Source organism: Mastigoproctus giganteus, chromosome 7 (assembly GCF_048544385.1).
Source record: "Mastigoproctus giganteus isolate SK-2022 chromosome 7, ASM4854438v1, whole genome shotgun sequence".
In the NCBI taxonomy this organism is placed as follows: Eukaryota; Metazoa; Arthropoda; class Arachnida; order Uropygi; family Thelyphonidae; genus Mastigoproctus; species Mastigoproctus giganteus.
Window position 1 is genome coordinate 54,951,349 of NC_143581.1, and position 26,519 is coordinate 54,977,867.

General features: G+C 38.7%; 1 protein-coding gene across 1 annotated transcript; it reads left to right on the forward strand.

Annotated features, from left to right (window-relative positions):
- Positions 1 to 10,834: 10,834 nt before the first annotated feature.
- Positions 10,835 to 23,928, forward strand: LOC150082914 (uncharacterized). Its single transcript, XM_090376909.1, has 4 exons — positions 10,835 to 11,707; positions 14,235 to 14,326; positions 19,010 to 19,208; positions 23,485 to 23,928. The coding sequence occupies exons 1-4, from the start codon at positions 10,864 to 10,866 to the stop codon at positions 23,763 to 23,765; spliced, it is 1,416 nt and encodes a 471-aa protein (XP_090233035.1). The 5' UTR covers positions 10,835 to 10,863; the 3' UTR covers positions 23,766 to 23,928.
- Positions 23,929 to 26,519: the final 2,591 nt, after the last annotated feature.

Genomic DNA, 26,519 nt, shown 5'->3' on the forward strand with positions numbered 1-26,519 from the left:
ATTTTGGAGTTGCATAATGGTTTATCTGTTGCTTAAATGTATATCAAACATTATCACAATGGAAAGGCTGAAAAGACCATCGCGATGTTCACTTTCGTATTCCAAAGAAGTTTCTAATAAACTCAGGGAAATATATGTAGGTTTACCGACCAGGATAAAGCAGCTACGAAGAGAAACTAACGATAAATATTGCAACCTGACAAGCAGGTCATATAAAGTATTATAAGACAAAGTGTGTGTGTTATGCTCAAAGGCAACTAAAGCTTTGAGGTGTCAGTATATTGTGTCTGTAACTGCATGTATTCTACGGTCGGTTTGCTGGAAGAAAAGTCCCGAATTTCTGGAAACCGTTGCACGAGACCCACTAACTCAGCCACGTTATGAAAAAAAGGCCATAAAAATTACTCGCGTTACTGATGGGATTCGAACTCAGACTTTTTCCACCAGGTATGAGAGAATTCTGATTGTAACTACCGTACTACTGCAAGGACTTGTATGACAGAGTTTCTCTTGAACATCTCTCAAATAAAAAGTATGCAAAATAACACGCAAGTATCACTTCACCCCGCAAGGGCAATATACACTGATGTGCCAAATTTAAGGTCCAACACTATTTCTAAAGGTTACAACCACAAAATCAAACGAAACAGCCTGTGGCTATTTGCATAACTGTGGCCGTTCAGTAGAAAGCTGGTGCCCATGCAAAAATTTGAATCGTGATGAGAGGGCTCACATAAACAGATAAAAACAGCAGTTCAGCAGTTAAGTACAAATTACCGAATGGTGAGTACGATTTTTACAGACGTTCGATTGGTTTCATACAGTGCTAAAGATAACGAAATGGCCAGTAGACAACATCTGGATGACTTTACCCGGGGTCGAATAATTGGGAAGTGCGAGGAGTGTGGCTGCAGAGTTCGGTATCGCCCATAGCATCGTCTCACGTGCAGGATCGGCCTTCAGAACGACAGGTACAGCTGTTCGAAGGACCAGTGGTGGTCGTCCACGAAAAATAACGCCCACTGATGACCGCTATATACTTATACAGACCAAGAGGGACCGATACCAGACAGCGGGTCCGTTGCAAACCACTGCACAGGACGCAGGATATCGCGGTTTACTGTGGCCAGGCGACTCCACAAAGGTGGACTGTTTGCCCGACGGCCAGTACACTGTGTTCCTTTAACACCTGCCCATCGGAGACACCGTTTACAGTGATGCATCGAACACAAGGACTGGACAGCAATGCAATGGAGTAAGATACTCTCTACTAATGAGAGTAGATTCAGTCTCAGCAGCGATTCTGGACGTCAGCTAATTTGGTGAGAGGTTGGCACACGGTATCACCCTGCAAACATCACTGAAAGGGATCGATATGGCGGTGGAGGTGTTCTCGTCTGGGGAGGCGTTATCTTGGATGGACGTACACAACTCCAAAAACTGGAAGGCGGTCCTGCAACCGGTGCACGCTACTGTACTGAGGTAATCTTTCCCCATGTGTGTCTGTTCCGAGGTGCAATTGGCCCAGTTCGTGTTTATGGATAATAACGCCACACCCCCATCGCACTGCAGCCGTTGATATGCTTTTGGAAAGTGAGGACATTGTTCGTATGGATTGGTCTACCCGTTCCCGTCGATTTAAATCCCATCGAACACATATGGGACGCTCTGGGAGACGCCTAGCAGCACGTCTACACCCAACAGAAATGTTTACCAGCTGAGGATGGCGCTGACAGAGGAATGGACGATGTTACCGCAAGAACTTATCAACAACACGCTTGTTGATAAGTTCTTGTCCACCTGTCCATTATCAAATGGACAGGTGGTGCAAAGTCTGCATCGACATTAGGGGTGGCCATATCTCTTACTGAGGACCACCTCTTCTCTTTATTCCATCTTTGGCAGTGATGCATCTGTATCATGGCAGCCAGTACTATGTTGCCATTTTTGAATAAAGTCCCTCTGTGCTGTTTTGTTTCCGTTGTTGTTGTTGTTTCCTTCATCATTTTTGCACCTCACGAGGTTCCTTTGGTATGCTTTTCCCATATCCAAGCCCTCCTATGGGAAGCTACAGGTGAAAACCTGACTGGTCCTCAAATTTTACACACCAGTATAGATATGTGTCTCATTTAAGACAGAAATGGTTGTGCTTCTATTATTATTATTTAATATTAGTCTCTCTCTGTCCCGGTTTTTTGCGATTTTACATTTCTCTTTTGTTTGGTAGCTTCCTGTACGTCATCCACGCAGCCCCGTTCATCTTTCTAAAATAAGAACCAGTTGTGGCTTTTGATTTCCACGAGTGACGCAGGTACTGTATTTCTAATACGACAAGGAAATTGATTGCGTCATCGTTGTTATCAGTCTCGGAGAATAGAAGCGGAAGAAAGAAGGAAACAGAGATAGAAAGAACAAATCAGACAGATATAGACAATATGTAACGAACTACAAATGTAATTCACTGTCCATGGATTGTCATAATGTTCAGATGTGTTTCGCCTATATTTGAATTACCCATATTTCATTATATTTTCTATATAGGATGTAAATAGATTTTTGTCTTAAAAAATTTGCTAAAAAAGACCACTAGCATATATGATCGTTGTTGAATTAAATCATGTTTAAGACTTTTAAATAACATATTTAAAAATATTAAAATATAAAAGTCATCTTCAGTATTTAGATATGCATTGTATTAGCATTAGCATTAGTAGAGGCATATGATGCAAGAAAGCAAGCTTATGCAGCATCAGCCAGAAAAAAATAAATAAATAAATAAAAACTTCCACTTCACCCCTCCGTTCGTTCGAAATACCTGTCCAACTGAGCCTTAAATTTATTTAGGCTATCGACTTCCACAACAAGGGATGGAAGTCTGTTCCACTAACCAACTACCCGCTGGCTAAAGGCAAATTTCCGCACATCTATCCTACATCTGTCTTTCCTCAATTTGGATTTATGTCCTCTCAGGTGATTGTTCTGAGCAAGAGGAAATATTCCATCAGCATTGAGCATGCTCAAACCATTCAAGGCTTTATACACCTCTATCAGATCACCTCACCGGTACCCAGTCTCCAGACACTGTAATTTGCAAAACTTAAGCCTTTTTTCGTAAGAGCAACCCTTTGTTCCATTCGCTAATCTTGTTGCCCTTCTCTGTACTCGTTCCAGCAGCTCTACATCCTTCTTGAAATGAGGCCTCCAGACCTGTATACAGTACTCAAGGTGTGGCCTGACCATTGCCTTATACAAGGGAATAATCACCTCCTTATCCCTGCTAGAAAAATTCCTGTATATCGTTGACAAGACACCATGAGCTACTCTTTCAGCCCGTCTGCACTGCTCAGAGAACTGCATATCTGCCTGCACAATTACCCCCAGGTCCTTTTCATTCTTTACCACTGTCAGTGTAATACCACAGAGTTCATACGTTGCTCTGGGGTTGCTGTTTCCCATATGTAGTACTTTACATTTGTCAATGTTAAACTTCATTTGCCACCTCTCAGCCCATCTGCTCAACCTTTCCAGATCCTGTTGCAGCATAGCGTCAGTAGTGCCCTTAACAACCCTGCAAACCTTTGTATCGTCTACAAACTTGGACATTAAGCTTGATACACCATCATAAATATTATTTATAAATACAGAAAACAATAATGGACCCAACACTGAACCCTGAGGGACTCCACTAATAACATTAGTCCACGATGAGCAGTGTCCATTGATTACCACTCTCTGTCTTCTCCCCCTCAACCACCCCTTTATCCATAGCAGCAATTTGCCTCCAATGCCACACTGCTCCAATCTGTGCAGCAGTCTTCCATGTGCAACAGTATCAAAAGCCTTTCTAAGATCCAATGATATAATATCAAAGTTATTCCCTGCATCCAGCTCTTTTGTGACTGCATCATAGTATCCAATCAAATTGGACAGGTAAGACTTCCCCTTAACAAAACCATGCTGTGTCCGAGCTATAACTGAAGTCTTGTGCAGATGATCCTGCAGTGCTTCCTTAACCGTGCCTCCATTAATTTTCCTGGAACAGAAGTTAAACTCACAGGTCTATAATTACTTGTGTCAGCCTTTGATCTTCCTTTGTGAATTGGGGTCACATTTGCACATCTCCAGTCTATGGGTGCCTCCCCTGAGTCCAAGGAAGCTCTCATAATTATGGTTAAGGGTTTGATTACTTCCTTTGCTGCTTCCTTTAATATAACTAGATAGATCCCATCCACCCCAGGTGCCTTTCTTGTGTTCATCTTTAACAATTTCTCCTCCACTTTACTCTCAGTTATTAAAAGATTATCTAGCTTACTGCCAGAGTTGAATACACCTCTGGCATTCCCCTCGCTGAATAACTACTCATGTGTGAATGTCAATGCAAAATATTCATTTAGTTTGTTAGCTACCTGAGCAGGATCATTAACAGTTGAACCATCGATATCAAGTGGACCAATCTGATTCATCCCCTTCCTTCTAGAGTTTACATAAGTAAAGAACTCTTTGCTGTTTTTCTTTGCATCCTTTGCCAAAGATTTCTCGTAATCTGCCTTCGCCTTCCTAACCTCCTTTGTGACTTGGTTACAGATCAACTTATATCTATCATAGGCTTCTGTGTCACGTGTTAATTTATATGTATCCCATGCATTTTTCTTCTCTGCCATGTGTCTCATTAGTTCATCTGACATCCATTTAGGCCTAAACCTTGAACAATATTTCTTAGTTGGTATGTAAAGCCTAGTAGCTTCCAAGATAAGCTCTTTGAATGCTTCCCATTTTGAATTTGCTGTTGGTAACATCATCAGTTGGTCCCACTCTATAGAATTTAAATATTGTCTCAGACCATCGTAGTCGCCTTTACGAAAGCAATAACCCTTCCCTTTACCCCTGATGGTAGTTACCTCTCTGAGTAAATCCCACTTCAGCACACTGTGATCACTGCCACCTAGTTCGCTAATCACTATCATTAATCACTATTATATTAGTTCGTTAATCACTATTATATTCCTCTTCAAAAATCAAATCCTTCTGCTTCTTCACAGGACCAATCTTCGATGGTTGCTCTGACTTTCTGAATTGAAACGACGTCCTTTAAAGCTTTTTTCGACAGATCGAAAACATGAAAGTCGTATGGTGTAAAATCTGGAGACTATAAGCAGGGAGGACAAACTTGAATAACGCCCGGAGACAAATAGGGCATCTAAGAGTATTTGGCCTTAATCAGGTTGGCAACTTGTGGGAGTGTGTTACCATGAAGCAGGACGATTCCTTCTTTCAGTTGTCTCGTTCTCTTGCGTTTGATGCTGAGGCGCAAGCGATTCAAAGTTTCTTCATACTATTCCGAGTTAACATTGACATCAGGTTTCTTAGACTAAGAGTATAAGACCACGGCGGTCGAAGCTAAATGGTTAGCACAACTGCAGAAATCTGAGATTCACATTTTTTTTTTTTCACTCTTGAAGACTGAGGAGAGGAATACCACCACTGTTGTCTGCGTAGGTAGCACAGTGGTATCGTCACCGTCTTTCCCACACCGGGTGGAAAAGGCCGGTGTTCGAATCCCGTCGATGACGCGTGGAAGTTTAATGGTTTTTTCACTACGTGGCTGAGTTAGATTGTCTCAGGCGTAGATAGAAAGGTTTTTGACCCAGAAACTGGGTTTTTTTTCGTTCAGAAAAACAGGGAAATCGACCAGAGAACACATGCAGTTTACAGACACAAATACAAGTTTATGTAATGAATAACGGGTAACCCAATAATAATAAAAAATACCACCACTGCTTACTGGAAAGCTTAGGTTCAAGACAAGGTTCTCCAATTAAAAAACTTTCGCTATAATATACAGCCAACATTCCGTTATGAATTTCTCGTGATTCTTACCTTTTAAATATTACAAACTGAATCACTGCACGCCGATCCGTTATGGGTATTCTTTTGTTACGGTTGTACGCACAAGCATAACCGTAACGAAGAGCAAAAAAAAAAAAAAAAAAAAAAAAAAGTAAAGCAGATCTTGTCGCGTCCTTTCCCCCACTCTACTAAGAACTGAGCCGAGCAGGTTCAAATTTCAACGCTCTAGTTAGTTGGTCTCCAACTAACTAGAGCAGCTGTGTACGCAACGACGATCCTAGTCGGCAATATTGGAGAGCTATTAAATTATCCAGATGCCTTAAAGTGAACCCCGCGAATAAAATTTCAACTGTGTGTTGAAGAAATAACACATTTCTTCTACGATTGGTGGCATTCCACAGAATGCTTCTAATCATAGCGGGCCATGAAGATGCCAACGACCCAGTACTGGGTATGCAACCACGGAAACCGTGGCCCCATCAAAATGCGTGTTTGCCTAATATGTCATCTCTAAGACAGATCCATTAATTTTTGTCTGACCTGCGCTTCCGTTGATCTGGCAGAAGGTTCTTTTCAAAATAGTGTTCATCTGGAAGATTCCCTGAAACTTCTTTAATTGTCGGCTCGTGAAGGAGAGGGACGCGTATTCAAAACGATATAAACACACTCATTTTTCATCACCTAAGTCCCTTGTTCGAAAATAGAAACTGGGTAAATAAACAGGCAAATATCTTTGACCCGTTTAGAATCAAAGTGTTTCAGAACCCTTATCTGTTTCTAAATTTATCTATATATCTGAAGAGTACTTATCGGGGGTTTGTATACATGTTATGGCGGCATAACATGTGTACGTGTATATAACTGGCATTCATCTGTGATAATGCCAGTTAGATGTTTACATGTCAGAATTTTGCTAAGCCTAAAACGCCTAACCACATTTATATCTAAATATTACTAGTGTTTCAGTTTAAAATATCTTAATAAAGAAATCTTCGAAACTGGTACATTAGAATATCTGTTAAATATCTTCCATTGGCAAAGTTATCATTCGTAGGCGGACGCCAAGAGTACCACATTCATTTTATATCTGCTTCTAAACTAGAACTGTTCTACTTACACTACCTGAAAGTCGGTCATTGTTTTCGAAACAAAGCAGAGTTGTGGACTTCATTATTTACTCTTCAGATGGTACTGTGACTCATTCCGGTTGTAATGTTCACAGCGTTCTACGAATAATCAAGGTTCTTCCCGTGACTGAAAGCGTTAGACAACCCGCGCTGCTTCGGGACGCGCATTTATAAAAATTCAGTTATTTTCATTAGGGGAATCTCCTTTAAAATCTGAAAGCGTCATAATAAAGATCGGACAAAACATATTCTACTTGTAGTTACCAATACGATTTAAAATGTATTATAAGTTATGTAAAGAGCAGCTGCAATTATAATTTGCAGTTGCCACATTGAGGAGGGAAAGACTTGTGTGGGAAAACCCTCTACACCGCATTGCCAGCAAACTGCTTCTTGCGGATGCAGTGGAAAGAGGTGTCCATACCCCAGACAGTTGAAGCACTTCGTTACAAACACACAAAGTTCATATCTTGGGAAAATAGCACCCGTCTGATAGCAGGAAACACTTCGATGACCGATTTACGAGCGTTTGCAGCTCTGGACTTGGTGGAAAATCACACTCTAACCTGCTCTACAATCTCCTGCAACACCGGGTGAAGGAAATTGTAAAACAGGTGAAATGTTCGGTGTTACGAAAAACCAGCGAAGCGATGAAATAACAAGTTGTAATCACTCACAGGAATCACTGCCACGAAACAATTACCATGCCATGTTTAACGCCGCTTAAGTCTTTCGTCTTTCCCATTCGAACACATACGCCATCCCTACATATCTGTCCACCTGTTTTGATTCTCACGGTACTAACACGCAATACCGTTAGTGAAGGAGTGCACCATTTCATAAAAAGGCTAGGTGTACCTAATAAAGTGGCCATCCAGTGCAGGCAAATTGAATTATAGAGTTCTGCCTAATTCTATTCTGGAGATGGATAAATAATAAATAAATAAAAAGTATCCTCTTTGTTATTTTTGAAGGTTAAACCCACCCTACGTCATGTTTACGTCACTTGGGAAGCAGATAAATTTTTTTGTTCTTGAAACTAGCTGAGACGTTGATATGAAAAGGAAATCGGATGCGGACCGCTTAGAAACCGGAATATCATCGGCGAGGGATTTGCTTCTGCTCAGATACAGCTGTCGATGGCCTGAGTACTGTACTTTGTTGAAGTACCATTACAAATAGCAGAAAGAATGTTTTCCATTAATCCTGAAGGATATTTTTGTTGTAAAAAAGGAGGAATAGAAAAGAAATTTATGTTTATAATATTCTTATGGGAAAGCAAGTTTTTCTTTATTCATTACGGAAAGTATTTCTGTTTGAGTTCTTAAATAACATCTCGGAGAGTTCAGAAGCGAGAACATAGTGTTTCATTAATGTTAAAAGACATTCTTTTAGAATTCGCGGATGAGTAAATAAATAAGTTTAATTATTATTTTTTATATTTTAATTTTCATTTTTCATCATCATCATCATCATAAGTGCTCATCATACACTTTCCACATTATATAATTACATAATAATTATAATTGCCACATACCCCTATTACTCCATACATCTTAACTGGTGCTTTAATCATTGCGATTAAAATTGACAAATCGATTAACAACTTTGGTGCTGACAGTCACTTTTCGGATGACGGCTGCTATTGTAGGCCAAATTGTCATTCGATTTCACTACCTGAAGTGTGAAAGCAGAATACGTGCTAAGCATAGTAAATCATCTTTCACCAAAACGTGAGAAATGGCTTGAACTGTTCAGATATTCTGAAAGTGATCAAATGTAGCTGATGAACATCCGCATGATAGACAACTGCTACAGTTCAACAAGCTGATGAATTATTCAGAGAAGACTCGACGCATCATTTGGAAAGGCATTAGTGATAAACTGAATGTCTGACAGAAATTCGTAGAAAAGGGGTAGTTGCTTAACTTCAGGAGTTGTCTTGGAGCAGGACATGGTCGCCTCGTTTCCACACCAATAATGTGTGCATCGAGTTGAAATAGTGTATAGTGTTAATTGTAATGCGGCTCTGGGAAGGTTTCCCCCAACTCCGCGTCGAGTTGAAATCTGAGACCTTACCACACACTTTCCCCACAGGTCGGACCTTATATCTTATCACGATGGGACCACCAAAGATACAGCTGTCGATGGTCGCCTAATCTAAAGATGAGCTTCAGTGGCGCAAGTTCGGTCACTGAATTTTGTGCATAGAGTTGGAAGTGAGTTTTCTCTGAAAAAGTGCATCCCTATATTTCTCGATTGAACTGTTCTGAAACTATACTGGCCTTATTTATTGATCATCCAGTTTGCCTGCATGTGTATTAATTTGTATTGAGTTTTCGTAAAAGCTAGTGACACAATTGAATTTTAGCCTTTTTACATGCACTGTCAAAAATATTAGAAACCATAATGATGCTCTACTTTCTTGTGGGCAAAACAGAAGTAATTGGATTACGTGACTTGACAATGAAAATCTGGGAAGTGGTAATTAAAGCGAGAGGATATTATAACTGTATGGATTAAGTATATTGCTCATTTTACATGACAGACAAAGTGCAAAAGAGCTTATTTGAGCCCTGCATCATATGCTGTTATTTTCAGGCAACAACAGACCCTTATAGGACAGCAATAACACTGTCTGCTGTGTAGGATGTGTTCGCAAATTATTCGAAGATTATTACAGCGGTTGCAGCTTAGCTTCTGCATTTACAGTCAGCGGATAATCATACAACTCTCCCCACCTCCCGCGCGCGCACACAGAATTTTATCGGATATCCTCTAATTGTGGTGTCCGGTAGTAAAATTGTTTTCCTTTATTCTGAACAGAAGTGAGGGCTACACTGAACACGAATAGTTTAACATCCTTCCAGTATCTTGGAATGGGCTATCAATTCTGATGCTGGGTATCTATATAACAATGTGGGCAGACTGTAGTTAGGGCAGAAAATTGTTAATCTTGTATTGAGACAAGTTTTCTAATATTTCGAGTATTATGTATACATTGAACACAGAAGAGTGAATACGCACGAGTTTACGTATGAATTTTTCGACCAAAGAAAATAATAAATAAGTGAATACAAAAAATATTTTTCAGTGAAAGTAATGCTGGAGCAAAGATGAGATGACGCAAAAATATCGTTGTTCGTCTTTCATAGAGATTTTGTTGTTGGTCACTGACAACTTACAACTGATCTGACAACTCCAAAAATATCTGAAGCTACTCATGATGAACCAAAGAGTGCCAAGAACCTCACCCAACTCTTAAGAGTGCTCTCTGTCTTCGAAGAAATTAACTGTAACTAAATCCATGTTATTTTGATAACTTAAGACTTAATTTTTTATTTTTATTTTAGAGTTGTCATCATATCTATCACTCGTGGATTATACAGACCTTTGCGATTACGTCACCGGCAAACACACTGTTTCATTATCAGGGAAAGTCTCTTTGCTTACGAAGATATGGAAGGTTAAAAGACCGAATCAGCCAGACGGATCGTTGGCATCGAACGCCATGGCGCTACGTTGGTGACGTCATAACATCCGGGCCACAATCGTCACACGGTATAAGAACTACATACCGTGAAAACAAGGCTATGTTTGCTCGCTGGCCGAGTGAGTGGAAAGGCAGTAGGGGGAAGAAATATTGTCATAGGAGAAAAGCGTGTTTTGGGGCGAAGGTGTTGCATAAAAAAAGGGAGGGTCTGCTGCAAGTTTGTGATGTTCATATGTAATCCGTTCGCTACATTGAACATTGTTTTCTAGCGCTTCGAGCAAGTTCTGTCTGCATCATCTGATCACAATGACTTTAGTAGCTTCTCCCGATGAAGGGGACTTAATTTTCCCTTGTGAGACCTTTTCTGCCCCTCGTTTGGCGGCTATCCCGAGAAGCATGTCGGACACAACGCATGCCTTGTTCCGGGAGGCCTTAGAGAAGTGGCCTAGACGCAGCAGTGACTTCCAAGATGAAGAGGAAGCTTCCGATTCTGCAAGGAATCCTTATCATCTTCTGATCAATCTGGATTCGTTCGCGAGCACGAAGTTCACGCGCACCACGGATAGGCCCGTTCAGACTCACACTTCGGCGACTTTACGATCAACTCACAAAAGTCCTGCCTACGAGCGGCTGGGGTCCGTGAGGGGGTTTAGTACAGACTTTGGGTCGAAGTTCGGAGTTGTACCTGAGTGCAGAGAAGGCCAAAATGTGACCAGGTCACAGTCGATGAGGACAATACAGCGGCCGCAGTCTCTTGACTCCACCCATCGCTACCGCCAGAGAGGTGCCAGCATACCCGGCGATATCGCTGCCTCGGCCGACAGCAGGTCACTGTGGGCGTCTTCAAACCGCTCTTTGCCACTGCCAGGAGATGAGGCGGAATACATGCGGCTCAGGAATTTCTCTCTCACCTCCAAGGGGATCGTCAACAGGGGGGATTCATTCCGCTCCAAATCTAGATCTTCCGTCCAAAGAATAGGTCAAAGTGTTAGCGTGCACAAGTTGGCCCCCCAGACCCCCTCTACAGAAGGAGAGCTCGATAGCCAGAGTCCAACATCTCTTATTCCAGATTTAGAATTACCTTTAGTGCCTAATCCAGGTCTACTAGAGTGCTCTACGGTGCAGAATAACCTCCAGAAGTATCGTATTCTTGTCCTTGGATCGCCTGAGGTTGGCAAAAGTGCTTTGATAAGGCAGTTTCAGACATCGGAGTACATCTGTGCATATGACTGTAATCAAGGTAAGCTTCTGTTTATCTTCCCCCGTACATTATATTGGATTAGATATATATCTTTAATCGCTGTACACGCAGCACAGCGCTTTACAATCGCTATCCTTTAGGACATGTATATCTCGTCAAGACGGATTGAATTTTATAGGCTTCTTTCACACTGTGGTTGATTACTTCGTCAGGATAGGTCTGACGAAGGGTGAATTTGGGTCGGGGGGGGTCCTGCCGTTACCATGCCTGCAATTTTTCAACAGGTACAGCCCAAACCTTAATATTACACCTTTGACGTAATTAAATTCAGTTTTAATAATCAGCAAAAGCTTCTACAAACTTAAAATAATAAAAATGTGTTATTTTATTAATTTTTTACCTTACTGATTTATTATATGTTAGAATTGACTTCTTACTCTTTAACCCTCACATCTACATGTGCTGAACTACACGCGCAAACACATACCGTATATAAAAACACAAAGGGGCCATGCGCTTTGCACAGACGGCCTGCGTTAGTTCTAGATGCCGATGGGAAGGGAATGGGTTTCTCTTTTTTTTTTTTTTTTTTTTAATCCAGCAAAACAGGCGCATCCAAAATGCAATTTACAGAAAAACTACACAGGCCTCATGGTCTTAGCTGCTTGGGCAAAAAAAAAAATCTTTCATTCATATTATACATCATTACAGCATACAAACGGGTATGCTTTATGCCTATGTAAAACTCCTCCCAGGTGTAACTAATTAAAATTGTTGTTGTCATAGTAGGGTTACCCGAGAATAACTTATCCACCCATGTATATTATGCCTATAAATTGCGTGTTATAGGCATAATATACCCGAGAATAACCTCATCCACCCATGTATATTATGCCTATAAATTGCGTGTTCTCTGGTCGATTTGTTTGTTTTTCTATATAATATTGGCGTAAATATACCACACAAATCTCTTTAACGAAAAAATTACGTTAATAGTGTGAAAGGCATCATTTTATCTGTATCTCATATTGTGCTCCTCCTCCTTCACAACGAGTTGCCATGTATTGCATTACCTCGAATAAGTATTTAATAATAAATAAGTAATAAGTGTTTGTTTTTCTGGACGAAAAATCTTGCTATCCTCGCCTGAGCCCAACTAACTCAGCCACGGAATGAAAAAAGCCCACAAAAGTTCCTCGCGTCATTGACGAGATTCGAACCCGGGCCTTTCCCACGCGGTGTAAGAAGGACAGTGATTGTAACCAAGTTGCTACCTGCGAGGACGATCTAATAAAAATGCAATTCAGTTTGAAATACAACAAAATTTTATTATAAACGAATACAGAATTTAATTAAAATTTTAATGGAATATGCTGTGTGAATGAAAATCCACATGTCCGCCTTGCTCACGTAGATTTTCATTTACTCTTTTTAGTGTATTTTGTGCAACCATGCAATGCAATCAATGGTTGTCTTATTTAGTATAGACCTACTTCGATATATATTACTGAATGTCTCTCGGCATTGCTAGACTGTTTTGAATGTAGGATAACCTTCCAAAATAAACATACGCTCTTTCTAAGAAAAACTAATAATACGCACCGCAGTAATGTATGCTGTACTGCGCCTGAAACTACAATGAAACTGCCTTCTGCCATCCTTCTAAATATATCTCACTGCAAATCCGACGATACCATGTGCTCTCATGACAAAGCTATTCTACCCACAATTGGCTCGTATATCTAACTGTTGTATCGGTATAGATTAACCAGGTGTGAAACAACATTTAATGATTATTATAATTTTTTGTTATATTAAGTGGTGTTTGTTTATAAGAAAATTCTTTCACTTACGTAGTTGCTTCGATAGAGTTAGAACAAGCAAAAGCCTACCTTGAACGCTATGTTACACTTTTTTGGAAAACAAATATTTATTTAAATTAACTGTGATTCGCGTCTGAAGTTGTCCTTTACTATTATCCACCTGCCATCAATATATCATCAATATGTACATTTTAAATAGAAATAGCTTCTTCTTTTGGGGAATAAGCTATTTCTCGTTAAAATATCCATTAAGACACCCAATCATCGAGTCGAATGAACTACATTAATATTAAGTGTACATTGATCGTGACCTAATATCGATATATAATTCACAAGTATCTGTCAGTTTATTCCTTCTTGTATCTTTTGGCAGGAAAAGTGTGTCCTTGTCCAAGTAGATACGTAGTTTAGAATAGAGATTTTCGATAACTGAAAGTATTTTTTAGACGCATTCGTCCGTTTCTTGAGTTCTGAGTTAGTTCGTCTTAGGTAGCAAGTTACGCTTCAATAAATAAAAATTAGTACAATTTCTTTGAGCACAATTTTATATCGCTTATGAATACGAAATACGAGTATATCTTTATTATTATTATTATTATTAAAGATATTCTTTAGTGCTGATCTGATTTAGGAGTAGAATAGTTATATAATAATACAGAGATAAAATGTCAAAATTGGTAATAACTGAAAACAGAATAGAACGGCAGAAAGTATTTGTTATTTTTTATTATTTTTTTACCTAGATGATGATAATGAGAAGACAGTGACAGTAGTTCTCAATGGACAAGAGTCAGAGCTGGTATTTCAGGAAGACACGCCTCTCGACGAACGGCTGGTAAGTTTGCAGGTGTTTTAATTAAATTTACTTAAATATTAGTCTATCTAAAACCCCCAAATTCCTAATACCACTATAATTATCCTTGACACTCCACTCCCCATACTTTCTTCAATTATTACTGGCTTTCACTACTAAAAATGGTAGTGAACGCCAGTAACTCTTGTGGAATTGGAAGACATTCCTTTTATGGTAACGAGGAATTTCGGATGGTCACATCCATCTCTGGTGTTATTTGTTATCGGTTTTGAGTCCTGAGCCCCCTCCCTTAAAGGTTTGCTTTCCACACGGTGTTTTTAACAAGGTTCATTAAACATCTGATGGTACTGGTATCGTCTTATGATTTACAGATATGGACCGCAGCGTCATCTCAATCGGCAATTGTCCTCTCTGCCTTCAAAAACTCAGTTCACCGAATTGTATAATCCGATTTCGCCTTCCAGGTTAGAACAGAAGCCGCAAACGTTTAATCTGGATATCTAGCCTATTGCCTGGGTACCAAATAATAAATGTGTGTGTGTGTTATTTTATGTATATCCATTTTATGTATAATGGCTAATGTGTGTCACCTACTGGAATTCATTGAAACTCCAAGAATTGTTTTTTCTTAGGATGGAGAAATAAAGTTTGTAGGTCGTCGCTCTGACATACCCTCGAATTTCGCCTCGTCTCATATTTGGTCTTTATAAATCAATTATTTATCTGTCATGCTCATTTTATTTCTTTTTCTCATTTTTAAAATAAAAATTTAAGGGTCTGTTCCACTTCTACCTAATGTACAGAAATTATCATCGTTCGAAAGTGGCTTCAGTAAATATCAGTTGTTTCATGTTAATAGTAATAACTGCTCGCTATTATTTTACCTGTAGAAAAAAATCTTAATGCGCATGTTTTATTAAATTTCAGTCCATTACAATTTGTTAAACCTAATTGAATTTCATGCTAAAAATTCGACTATTTTGCGAAGGACATTACGATGTCATTAGGTATATTCCACACTGAAAAGTTCATAAAGGAGTGTCTGCGTATCGTTTTATGGTGTCAATCAAACACTGAGTGCTTAAACAGTCAGAATTGCACAAAAAAACCAATCTATAAATATATCTCTATTTGCTCCCGAATGAGTGAAATAAAAGACTTCGTTGGGTGTGTACGTTGAATGCTAAAGTGGGCTGACCCAATTCAGATCACATCACAACTTATTGAGGGTAATGCTCAGAAACGTCACGAGACAAAGAGATTAGTCTCCAAGTTGACTAGGGAAAAAATATGAATCACACGCACCAAGTTCTACAGTCCTGCAATGAATATCAATGAGCAAATAATGCAGAGACAGAAAGGATTCTTCGAAATCTCTTATAATAGCGCCACCTATATATAAAAGAATATAAAATCACAGCGCGGTTGTTGTTTTTCTATCATTTTCCATGTTAGTACAGTAGTTACGCGCGCGCGTGCGTGTGCGTGCGTGTGTGTGTGTGTGTTATCGCTGGTGGCTCCTAGGCATTTGCCCATCTCCAACTTGTTCATCTGTGTTGGTGCAGAACCTCTGCAGAGAGTGCCCGAAAAAGTGTTGGCGCTCGTGTGTCTGCTTAATGTGCTAGTTTGGGTCCACTATCACCTATAAAGCTCTGTGTAAATTAACCCATTAATTATTTTACTCAGAAATATTCTGATTTTTACCTTGCTTAACTTTAACTTTAAGATATATTGCAAGGAAATTTAAAAGTTAAAACTTGAACTATATACAAAAACATTTAAAAGGATAGCCGGTGGCAAGTAGTCATAATAAAACTACTGCTACAGGAAGCATGCTGATATTCGTCTCTTCTACTCCAAGATACACAGCAATGAAATACATTTTTACAGTCTTCCACGAAAAGATATTTTTTAGTGCTGATCTGATTTAGGAGTAAAATAGTTATATGATAATACAGAGATAAAATGTTAAAATTTGTAATAACTGAAAAAGGAAAAGCGTACTAGAATAAGATGATAAAGCCAGTAGCATCAACAGAGAAACAACAGCTGCAATGAGACTGTTTCTCTATAAAGCGCTGAATTGCCATGCAGTCAAATTCAGGAAATTTTTATCAGAATTTAATGGTGATGATGTTTTCTATGAACAGCCATAATGAGACTGCCAAAGCCCATTAATATTAGCTGGCCCAAAGAGACGTTGCTTAACTTGAAATATCAACCTTACAAGAGACCACTGCCACGGAGGAGTATAATGATCTTGTCATCCTCCCAGTCATTCAGTAGTTACGATTGATGTTCTTCATCATGTAGAAAACAAGTGAGTTCCAATTCCAAATTGAAGAAAAGAACTTCGCAAGCTATTTTCATCTGTCGCCGAATCGTCAGGTAAAAATAGGGAAATTGACCACAGAACATATGCAATTAACACACCATTGAGGCCACTGAGCCTCAGCTGTCTCGGTGGGTAGAGTTAACAATCCTGCTTGTCACTTTTATAGTTGCTCTTGCTTTTCAAAGGGATGCATCTGACTAGTTCAATATTGTCGGAAAGTGACCGAATACTCTTAAGAGTACTATACATGTTGAAGCTCTCCACTTTGACAGACATGCTATGGAACAGTAGAGTCTATCGTAAAACACAAAGAATCTCTCAGCCGTGATGAATTTTGCGTTTCCAATGGAAGATGGCCGTCCTGATTCTTACTGATGAAGTAAAGATTGCTGGTCACCAGAAACAGTAGCTTTCTACATATTTTGATATGTTTTTTTATATGGGAAAACAGTTTCGCCTCGTAAGTAGAGAAAATTAAGTAAAGTTGAAGTTATTCGGTTGTTTCGAAAGTAAGACACTATTTTTTTCTTAGCTTTTCAGGGTCCTGTTATTTACCTTCCATTACTAGGATGGCTTCTCAAAATAAATTATACAATGCAAACAGGCGGCTGGGAAAGCACATGGTGTCCTGTTTATGATTTTTCTAGGACGTTTGCAAGTGGGGAGAAGGATTTCATTGTCCCTTTGTATAATGATTGGTGAGATCGCATTTGGAATATTCTATTCAGGTTTGGATGGCACACCTGAAGAAAGACAGCCCTTCTAGAAACCTAGAAAGGGTTCAAAGAAAAGCAGCGAGATTGGTGGGGATGTAAATCGATATCCATAAGAACAACAGGAATCTGCCTCTTCTAATGTTCTTGTTCTTGTAGATATAAGAACAACAACATAAAAGATGAGGAACGCAACATTTCGCAGCTAGACATTTCGGGGAGAATCTAAATTTGGTATAAAGGCCCCTGAACGAGATCAGTAAAATTAACGAAGGAAGTATACTCATTGGTAAGAGAAGCAGAACTAGCAGCTACAAATAAAAAATCTTAGGAAATAACAGAAGGCAGAAGGCTCAGGAAGTTTACTTTCCGGCAGTGTGCTGTAGATCACTGGAATAAATTACCCTGCCAAGTGGCCGAGGCGGAAAATTTTGTTATGTTCATAGCGGAATTGGATAACCACTTTTGCACTTTTGGCAAATTTAGTTATCCAATTCCGCTATGAACATAACAAAACTTTGTGACAGATAGCACAGTGATTTCGAAAGCCGTTCTAGACCGGGGTTTGAATTCATCCCGCCAAGACGGAAGGAATTTTTATAGGCCGAATTAATTGGTCTTAGGCAAGGACTGCATGATTATTCTTCTCCTGACCCCCCGAAAACAAGAGTGTTTCGTCGAGTGAACAGGCAAACTGGCCACAGAATACACGAAATAATTTAGACAAGTTACAGACAGAATACGCTGACGCTTCATTGCTTTAGTTATTTTGGAGCAACGAAACAGAAGCAACTAAACTACGCTTGGATCGGTTTAACGGTTTCTTATTTGGAAAAATAAAAAACAGATTTTTTAGACCTTACACAGCTTACTGCCACAGTAAGCTTACGCACAGTTTCTGACTTTAGTTACGTTGCACTGATCTAAACAAACTGAATTATCTTAATAGTCTGATACTCGAAACCAATCCTATGATTAAGTCTAAAGTACAAGTTAGTGTTTTGCATAAAGTTAGTAACATAGCTAAAATGTTTGAAGCAAACATAGTTGCATGTAAAGCATCATTAAGAAGTTCGCATGTTGTAAGCTCCTTAACAATTAGTTTCCCTATTCTTAAACCTCGAATAAATAACACTTATTTTCAATTGATAGCCACCACCACCCATTTCGGACTTAGTTGTCCTCTCATCTGTGGGTGGGTAGGTACCCAAAGTACAAGCGATGCCAAAAGGTGCAAATTGCAGAACTGATCAGGATGTTCCAGAATATAAAACCTGTTTGACAGCGTTCCTGAATGGATGCGGTGTTAAATGCATATCCCATATTTATATCTTCTGCGAAAGAAAAAAAAACATTCCCTTTATTCAATCCATTAAAATCTATCCTTCTAGAAATCCTAGTCCAGTCAGAGTATCCTCTATCTTCTACCATTTAGCAGACCTTTTATCCATTGTAGTACCTTTCTACCGATGCAGAATGATACAATCGTTAAGAGTGTGAAACTTCCATGCATCAAAACTACTCTAGAACCAAGTGTCCAACTGAGACATCGTCGAGTTCAATATTTACTGTTCTGTAATATAGATATTGTATAGAGAAAAGAAAGTTTTCATTTCTAGAATTAACGATAGCTATCATTTCTTTTTTTTTTCTTAGCAACACAGAGGCTCTCTTGCAACCACCTCAGTCTTAGATGCCTATGTGGTGGTGTATTCCGTTGCGGATAGAACGAGTTACCTTCAGGCAAAAGAGCTTCTCAGATTAATTCGTCATCCCAGTACAGAAGATGAGAAAGTCGTTATCCTAGTAGGAAATAAGACAGATCTCGTAAGGACAAGGGCCATATCTACGGAAGGTAAGAATTCATGTGCGTGGAATATGTATGACGGTCACGTGAAGAAATTTATTATTAAACATAAACTTATTAATTACACACTGATGTGACAAAATATCAACGTCTGTAAAAGGAAAAGTGGTTATTACACCAAAAGAGAGAGTATGGGTAATTTTTGACAAAGAAAACATATTTCAGTAGCGAACAGTACGAATACAGTATATGCATTAGAAAGTTGATCACGATCTCGGGTAAACCGATTTTCATAATTCCCTAGCTCCCAGATGTTATCGATTTATTTTTTAATGAAATTATCGATCACATCAGGAGCTATTCAACTTTTTAAAACACTGCATCTCTGAAAGAGAGGTGTACCTGTATTCTTTTGTACTGTTGCACCAGCTGTTCCAAAAATTATCTCTTGGCACACACAGTTTTCTTATAGCTTAGCTATATGTGTGTGTCAAGAGACTCCATGGTGTAACGCTACAAAAGAATACAGGTAGTCCTCTTTTACGACAGGGCTGCATTGTTAGATAGTATGGTTTAAATCATTGAAACATTTTTTTTTTAAATTGAAGCCATTGGTATAATGTATGTATTTGTCTTGGGCGGCACCTGGAACGTTAGTTCATCTCCGCCTCGTTTCACTTTTAAATTAGAGGATTCTGCAGAAATTTCGGCCATTTCGGCTGTTTGGCTACCCGGAGTCAGCAGGTCGGAAACGCGCCACTACCACCACGGGAAGGTAGACCAGGGGCAACCAACCGGCGGCAGCAGAAGAGAGATCGTCAAGAGCCCAACAAAGTACAAGCCAAAAATAGTAAAAAAAAAAAAAAAAAAAAGAACTTATACAACTACACAAAAATTAAATACTGTACACAAGATAACCTCAACAGATTGAGGTGACCACAGATGATACTTTGAGATTTGAAAGTAAACAATGAAAGTAATCTTTTGCATATTAACATAAAAAGATAAATAAATTTTTAAAAAATAATAAATAATAAAAAAGAAAAAAAAAGTTCAAAGAAAATAATTAAGGGTAACAGTACCATTCAACCGACAAAACTTTACGTAAGCATTTTAGTCCAGAAGCAGGCACAAATCTTATAAACAGTTGAGGTTAAATCCAATAAGTTCTGCAGTCATTAGTAGCAAAGTCACGGTCAATCACCAATAACAAAGTCACAGTCAGTTAACAGCCATCCGAGCAAAGGAGCACAGGAATTTTCAACGCCTAATTTAGTTGTAGTTGTACGACACTTGTAGAGTTTCATAAAAAAAAAAAAAAAAAAAAAAAAAAAAACACAACACACAGAGCACAAGTCCAGAATTGTAGACCTTGTTGAGAAAATAGACGTCATTGCAGTGAAGGTAAAGGGTCTTAAGATGAATTTGAAACATTCGCATGTGCAGTCATTGCAGAAAGGATTTCAAGCCTTTTATTGAAGGTTGCCTTAGCAAAATCCTGAAAGGCGCGGTAACTCGTGGCATTTGATACAAAATCAGGTTCCAATCCTGATGAAAAGTTGGGAATTGCATTCTGCAGAATTACTCGAAATTCATTATATGAGGGACAAGAGTACAACACGTGCTGCCAATCTTACATACCGCCACAATGACAGAGTTCCGTAGGAGACAAGCGAAATTTAAACAGTTTCTTATTTAATGATCCATGTCCTGATATCAAATAGGAGGTAAACAAGTCAAGGCTAAACCGGACTGTAGATTTTTTATCCGTAAGAGAGTCAACTTCAGGGAAAAAACTTACGCGTTACACTGCCCAGTGTTGTGCCATCCCACCTACTCTGCCACAAATTGATCAACTCTTGCCAAATTCTTTGTCGTTCAGCTTTAACATCGACTTGAGTGTTAATAGAAATACTAAGGATCTGAGTGGGAATCTAATGTTTCAAGCGATAACATAAGCCTCTGAAAATTACGTAGAGATCGAGTGGTAACGTCCCAGCTAAAACCTGCAAAGCAGGTGTTGAAACTGTTCGACAAATCTTCAAAATACAAAGTAACATTGTACGCTGGATTGACATAAATTTTGATTGAAATTGGTATAATCAGCCGGTTCGAATCCCGCCTCGGGCTTGGATCAAAGTAGTGTAAAAACCTTGGGAGGTGCATTATGGCCACAGAAGCCGATGCGCCAACTAACCAAATAAAAAAAAATAATAAATAAGCAGCCGGTGCATTCTTGTGCGACGCTATTCGTCCGTAACCATATTTGTCAGCTTATTTTTGGCGCCCATGCCCATTGGCGCAAAAAGAGGAGGCATGGACGGCAAAATTCCACAAACCCAAAGGAATCTGAGCCCTCGCCCTCCAGCTTTATATTCATCTGGAGGGGAAAGGGAATCCGCCAGTGAGGAGATTTGCCTTGGGTCGTTCAGCATGTTCAAATGACAGTGATCAGCTAGATAACAGTGGGAGGGAAGCCTAATTATGAGGACTCATAATCATACTATTGTCAGGCGTAATTATCAAACTGTCATAAGTATGATAATTACGCCTTGGTCACATATTTAGTCTAAATTGCGAAATGGTTTGAAGACAAAAATATACTATTATCCAGAATGAGAACGGCTTTGATACGAAGTGACAAAGTACTTTACATAATCTTTATTCCAATATCTTTACCTGATATCTCTGTCTCAATATCTTTACCCAATAATTTATTTTCAATATCGCACTTCAATATTCAGAGATATATGAGCTCGATAACTGCCCATACCTATACTACGTACACAGGCTTTGGGTCAGAAAAATTGCTCCACTATAATCCTGTAGACTGATTTATCTGAATCTTTACTACACAAATAGGTAACAGTAGAGGAAAGAAACAAAAAACGACCTGTACTGAATGCCGAAAACAGCATATATCAGTACGAAGCATGACCTCTCTTGTAGCGAGGCAACCTGATGCGTCAAAAGGGTGACTTGAGGAATATCTCTCTATGGCTGATTTCCAGATCTCGATTCCTTTAAAATCGCCATGGTGTGGGCTGGTGGATGCATGGGTCTAAATTGTCGTCCCATCATTTTCTAGACATGTTCAATAGGAGACAAATTAGGGGGGGGGGGCTAACGGGCTAGGTATATCGACATTGCGTATCATAACGATGTACTGATATAATATTTTCAAGAAGTTCCATTAATTCTTTTGGGTGGGGTTTTCTGAAATTGAGTTTATTTTACCAATATTAGCATGTCGCTCAGTATTGCCCACTTTGAGAAATAGCAAAAAGTCGAAGTACAGATTCTTACTGTCGAGTTGTAAAATTACACTAAGCAAAATTAGTGTGAAACGCCATTATAGGAGATACTCGTAGCATCCCATATTACGATTCCTAGTTTTTAGGTTGTATGCTTTTATTGGATGCAGACAAAGCATTGTTTCACTACACACGGTTTGTTCTATCTTCGCCCCAAAACAGAACCACGAATCATTAAAAAAGGCAATTCGTCTTCCTTCTTCTTTCCATCTGGCTCTATCTGTGCCTACCGAAGATGCTGCATGATGGCACTTTGCGAGCGGAATCGATGGAATGCACAACGTGAATGCAATCTTGCTGCTGCTGTCGTCTATTAACAGTGCTGCTTGATATTGCATGCCCTGAAGATGAAGAAACATCATCTCTAATCCTTCTCAGAAAGGCAAATCTGTAAGCCTCAGCACGCTGGAGAATTATCCAATCCTCAAGCTCTGATATTTCTCTTGGTGTGCTAGAACCTGAACGGCGGCTGTAGGTGTATTCTGCTTTCCATTGGTTCCAACACTGGCCAACTGTACTAAGATGTCGTCTAACGCAAATAACAATTCGCCATCTGGCTTCACGGTGCCAGGCTATTCGATCCCATTCAAACTCAATTAATCGGGTAAGCTCTGCTCGTACAAGTGAATTCTTTTTTAGAAGTAACAATAATATGTATTACACTGACCACTCCAATGGTTCTGTGTTCTGCGTATTTTCGTTCTAATTTATGGCCTATTTGTTAATTTGCATATTTGCATTTGCATCGTATCATAACGATGTACTGATATAATATTTTCAAGAAGTTCCATTAATTCTTTTGGGTGGGGTTTTCTGAAATTGAGTTTATTTTGTTTTTTCTTTGAAATAAAAATATAATCCCTACCTGTGCTGTTTTACGCATCTTTTTCGCACTGTTTATTTTCATAACTTATTCCTTATTGAACCTTCCATGAGTTATTGTGTTCAGCCACATTTCAAATAACAGCAATCAAATCTGAATTGTATTTCTTTTTTTATTTATCTGACAGATGGTCGAGTCCTGGCCACAAGTCAGGAATGCAAATACATCGAGACATCTGCCGGTATAAACCACCAGATTGACGAGCTACTGGTGGGTATCCTCACTCAAATTAAGATGAAGAGGGACTACAAGGAAAAACAAAGGAAGAAGAGGAATTCAGAGGCATCTAAGAAGAATAAAAGTCACCGATCAGAATGTCCTGGATCCAGAGCCAAAGGAGTGATTAAGAAAATCTTAAAGAAAGCGTGTTTGAAATCAAGTTCATGCGACAATCTTCACGTTCTGTGACGAAGAGGAGGTGCCTTGAATGTGTGTTTCCCGCAATACATGCCAAAGAAAACCAAACCCCTTCACTTCAGAGGCCAAAGTGTTAGTGCCTATATTTTGTACATACGACATTATTTTAATATGTGGTATCACATTCAAAAGGAAGACCACTCGAAAAAGATGGAAGCACCAATTTATACCACAAAGGTGCAACATTTCAGTAGTTGTGAATATCAGTTCTTAAATCGTGGAATGCAATGATGCGTAAATGAAATGCGCAGTTAATAGAAGCTTTTTAGGTAGATTATTTTTTCACTAAATTAACTTAACATATCTTAAAGCTTTACCAACTAGTTCGTTTGTAGTTTATAAATTGGGCACAGAAATTAGAATCTCACTGATACCGGCTTACCGTCGGAGCAGAGTCATTTAACGACAAACTAGTAGGAGAATTAGGTCAATTTTCTGATTAATATAAATCTACACAAAGGTACTAGCGCTTGTAGTAGGAATCACAAGTATATTCTCAAATTCAGATTATTCGAAAACAAAAGAAGCGATGACTTTTAGAGAATCAACTACACTTTGCTTAGTACATCATAAGAAATGCATATTTTTTCGATAATATTAAATGCATGTGCATGACTTTGAAAATTGAAAACAATCATCTTAAGTTGAAAACTTGTACCTATGAATTAGTAGTTCTAGATGCATTATATTTGAATTGCTGTACTCTTTTATTGTTTTTGAACACCGAATGCTAATAGTGGATTATCTATAGCAATAGAGGAATCGGTAACAAAGCCTAGACCACATTTAAATATTAGAAGTATATACGAATGGAAATGGAGCTGAACTTTACATACGAGCCAATGATTATGTTTTAAACATACACCGCGCTTTCGGATTTGTATCATATGTGACAGATTTTATACAAACACAGCTTTGGACGTCCCACGTAAAGCATGACTGATTTTTAAAAATCAGAATCCCCTGTGGGCAACTCATCAGTGCCATATTTGGACAAGTGTACATAAGTTGTATATTGTTTTCTACCTGTGATGCCTATTGACCCAACTGAGAAGTTCGAATAGTTTATGTTTGTGATGCATCTGATTTCTACAGATTTTGTAACTGTTTGTAACGAGTCCATAATGGATCAGATAAATAAATAAATTATTATTACACCAGAAGAGATTAAAATTCATTGAAAGTTTCATAATGAAAGCCTAAAACACTCACACAGTTTTGTATTATTTGTCTAAGTGTTTTTCGCTTGCTGATAATTGCCTCAGTTGATACCAGAGAGCCCTTTTTACCATTTGCATGGAACTAATTGCACTTGTTTCTGCTAGTTCCAGCATCGATTACATAAATGAGATGCGGAACATCACCAAAATCAATTAAACATCTTGTCTTAACTCCCAGAGGATTTTTTAATCTTATTTCTGGATCAATTAAGGCACTCTCTTTGTCGAAGCTAATTAGTGCTCTACTATACTAATGGCTATTAATTAACCTGTTCGCAATCTTAATTAGAAGACAGGGAGTTCTCAAGGAACAATAATTTTGAAAAAAATTTACAGATCAGTTGTTTTCCCATGAGTTTTTAAATCTCGAAATGGGTGTATTAAAGACTTTTCTAGAGCCACTGGAGCCAACAGTTAGCAATGTGATATTTTATCCAACTATACCACGTACGAGTATTTCGAAGTCATGAAATTTAATTTATTGGATATGTTTATTCCTCATATTGTGGTCATTTTATATTTCGGCATTAGACCTCATCCATGGGAAAAAGTCCGTTCGTCTTTTTATTATATTAAAAAGTACTTTTATACAGTTTTTATATTAATTCGATTATTACAGAGAAGAAATCTCCAGATTTAGTCAAATCTACGAGGAAGGAAATATACTGAGTTATACGCCTAAAAACTATGAAGAATTAAGAAAACTAATATAAAAGTTTTTATATTATTACAGTGTGTCTCATTAAACGTACAACAGATTTCACGAGATTACTTACACTCATATAATGAATTACTCTGGGAAAATCTTTGTTCAACTGCCAAGCTTGGATAATCCATTTAACTAAAATTCTTTAAATGTTCTCCTTTACTGCTAACACTCTTTCCATCTGTGCATTTGTGGTGCATATATTTAAAAAAAAAAAAAGCAAACCTGTGTGTATGTTGTTGGTGACGCCAGTGGTTTCCATAGAGACGAGTCATGACAAAGAACAAGCGCACCAGCTAACAGCTTTCTGATATTGAAAGCACGTAAAAGGTCACACTTGACATACTTACATATGTAGCTATTGAAATAGGACGTCATTAACACGAAATTCTTTCGAGTTCCGTTTCCTAATAAAAATATCGTCGAGGGGGAACGTTTCCGTGTTCATAGGCATGCATCATGACCAGGCTGGAGTGATATAATTACATTATATAAACGCCTACATGAAGACAGGCAAATACCCGCATTATATACAAAAATATTGTGCTGCGGATACCAATTTGTGGGTGGGGAGAGTGATGTCAAAAATATGCTCAACGAAATGACCTACTTAAGTTCTTTCCAACACGTGAGGTAAATGAGCACCACATAAAACAACTACAATTCTCTATGAATGGGCTCCTCCGGGCTGATGATTCGCCTTGAAGAAAGACATTTTTTGGGGTAATTTAAGAATATTAAAGCAAGAGGTGCAAGTTCAGCTATTCTTGAGCTCAGTCGCATATCATCGCCATAATTTAGTCACGAATGTGAGCCAAA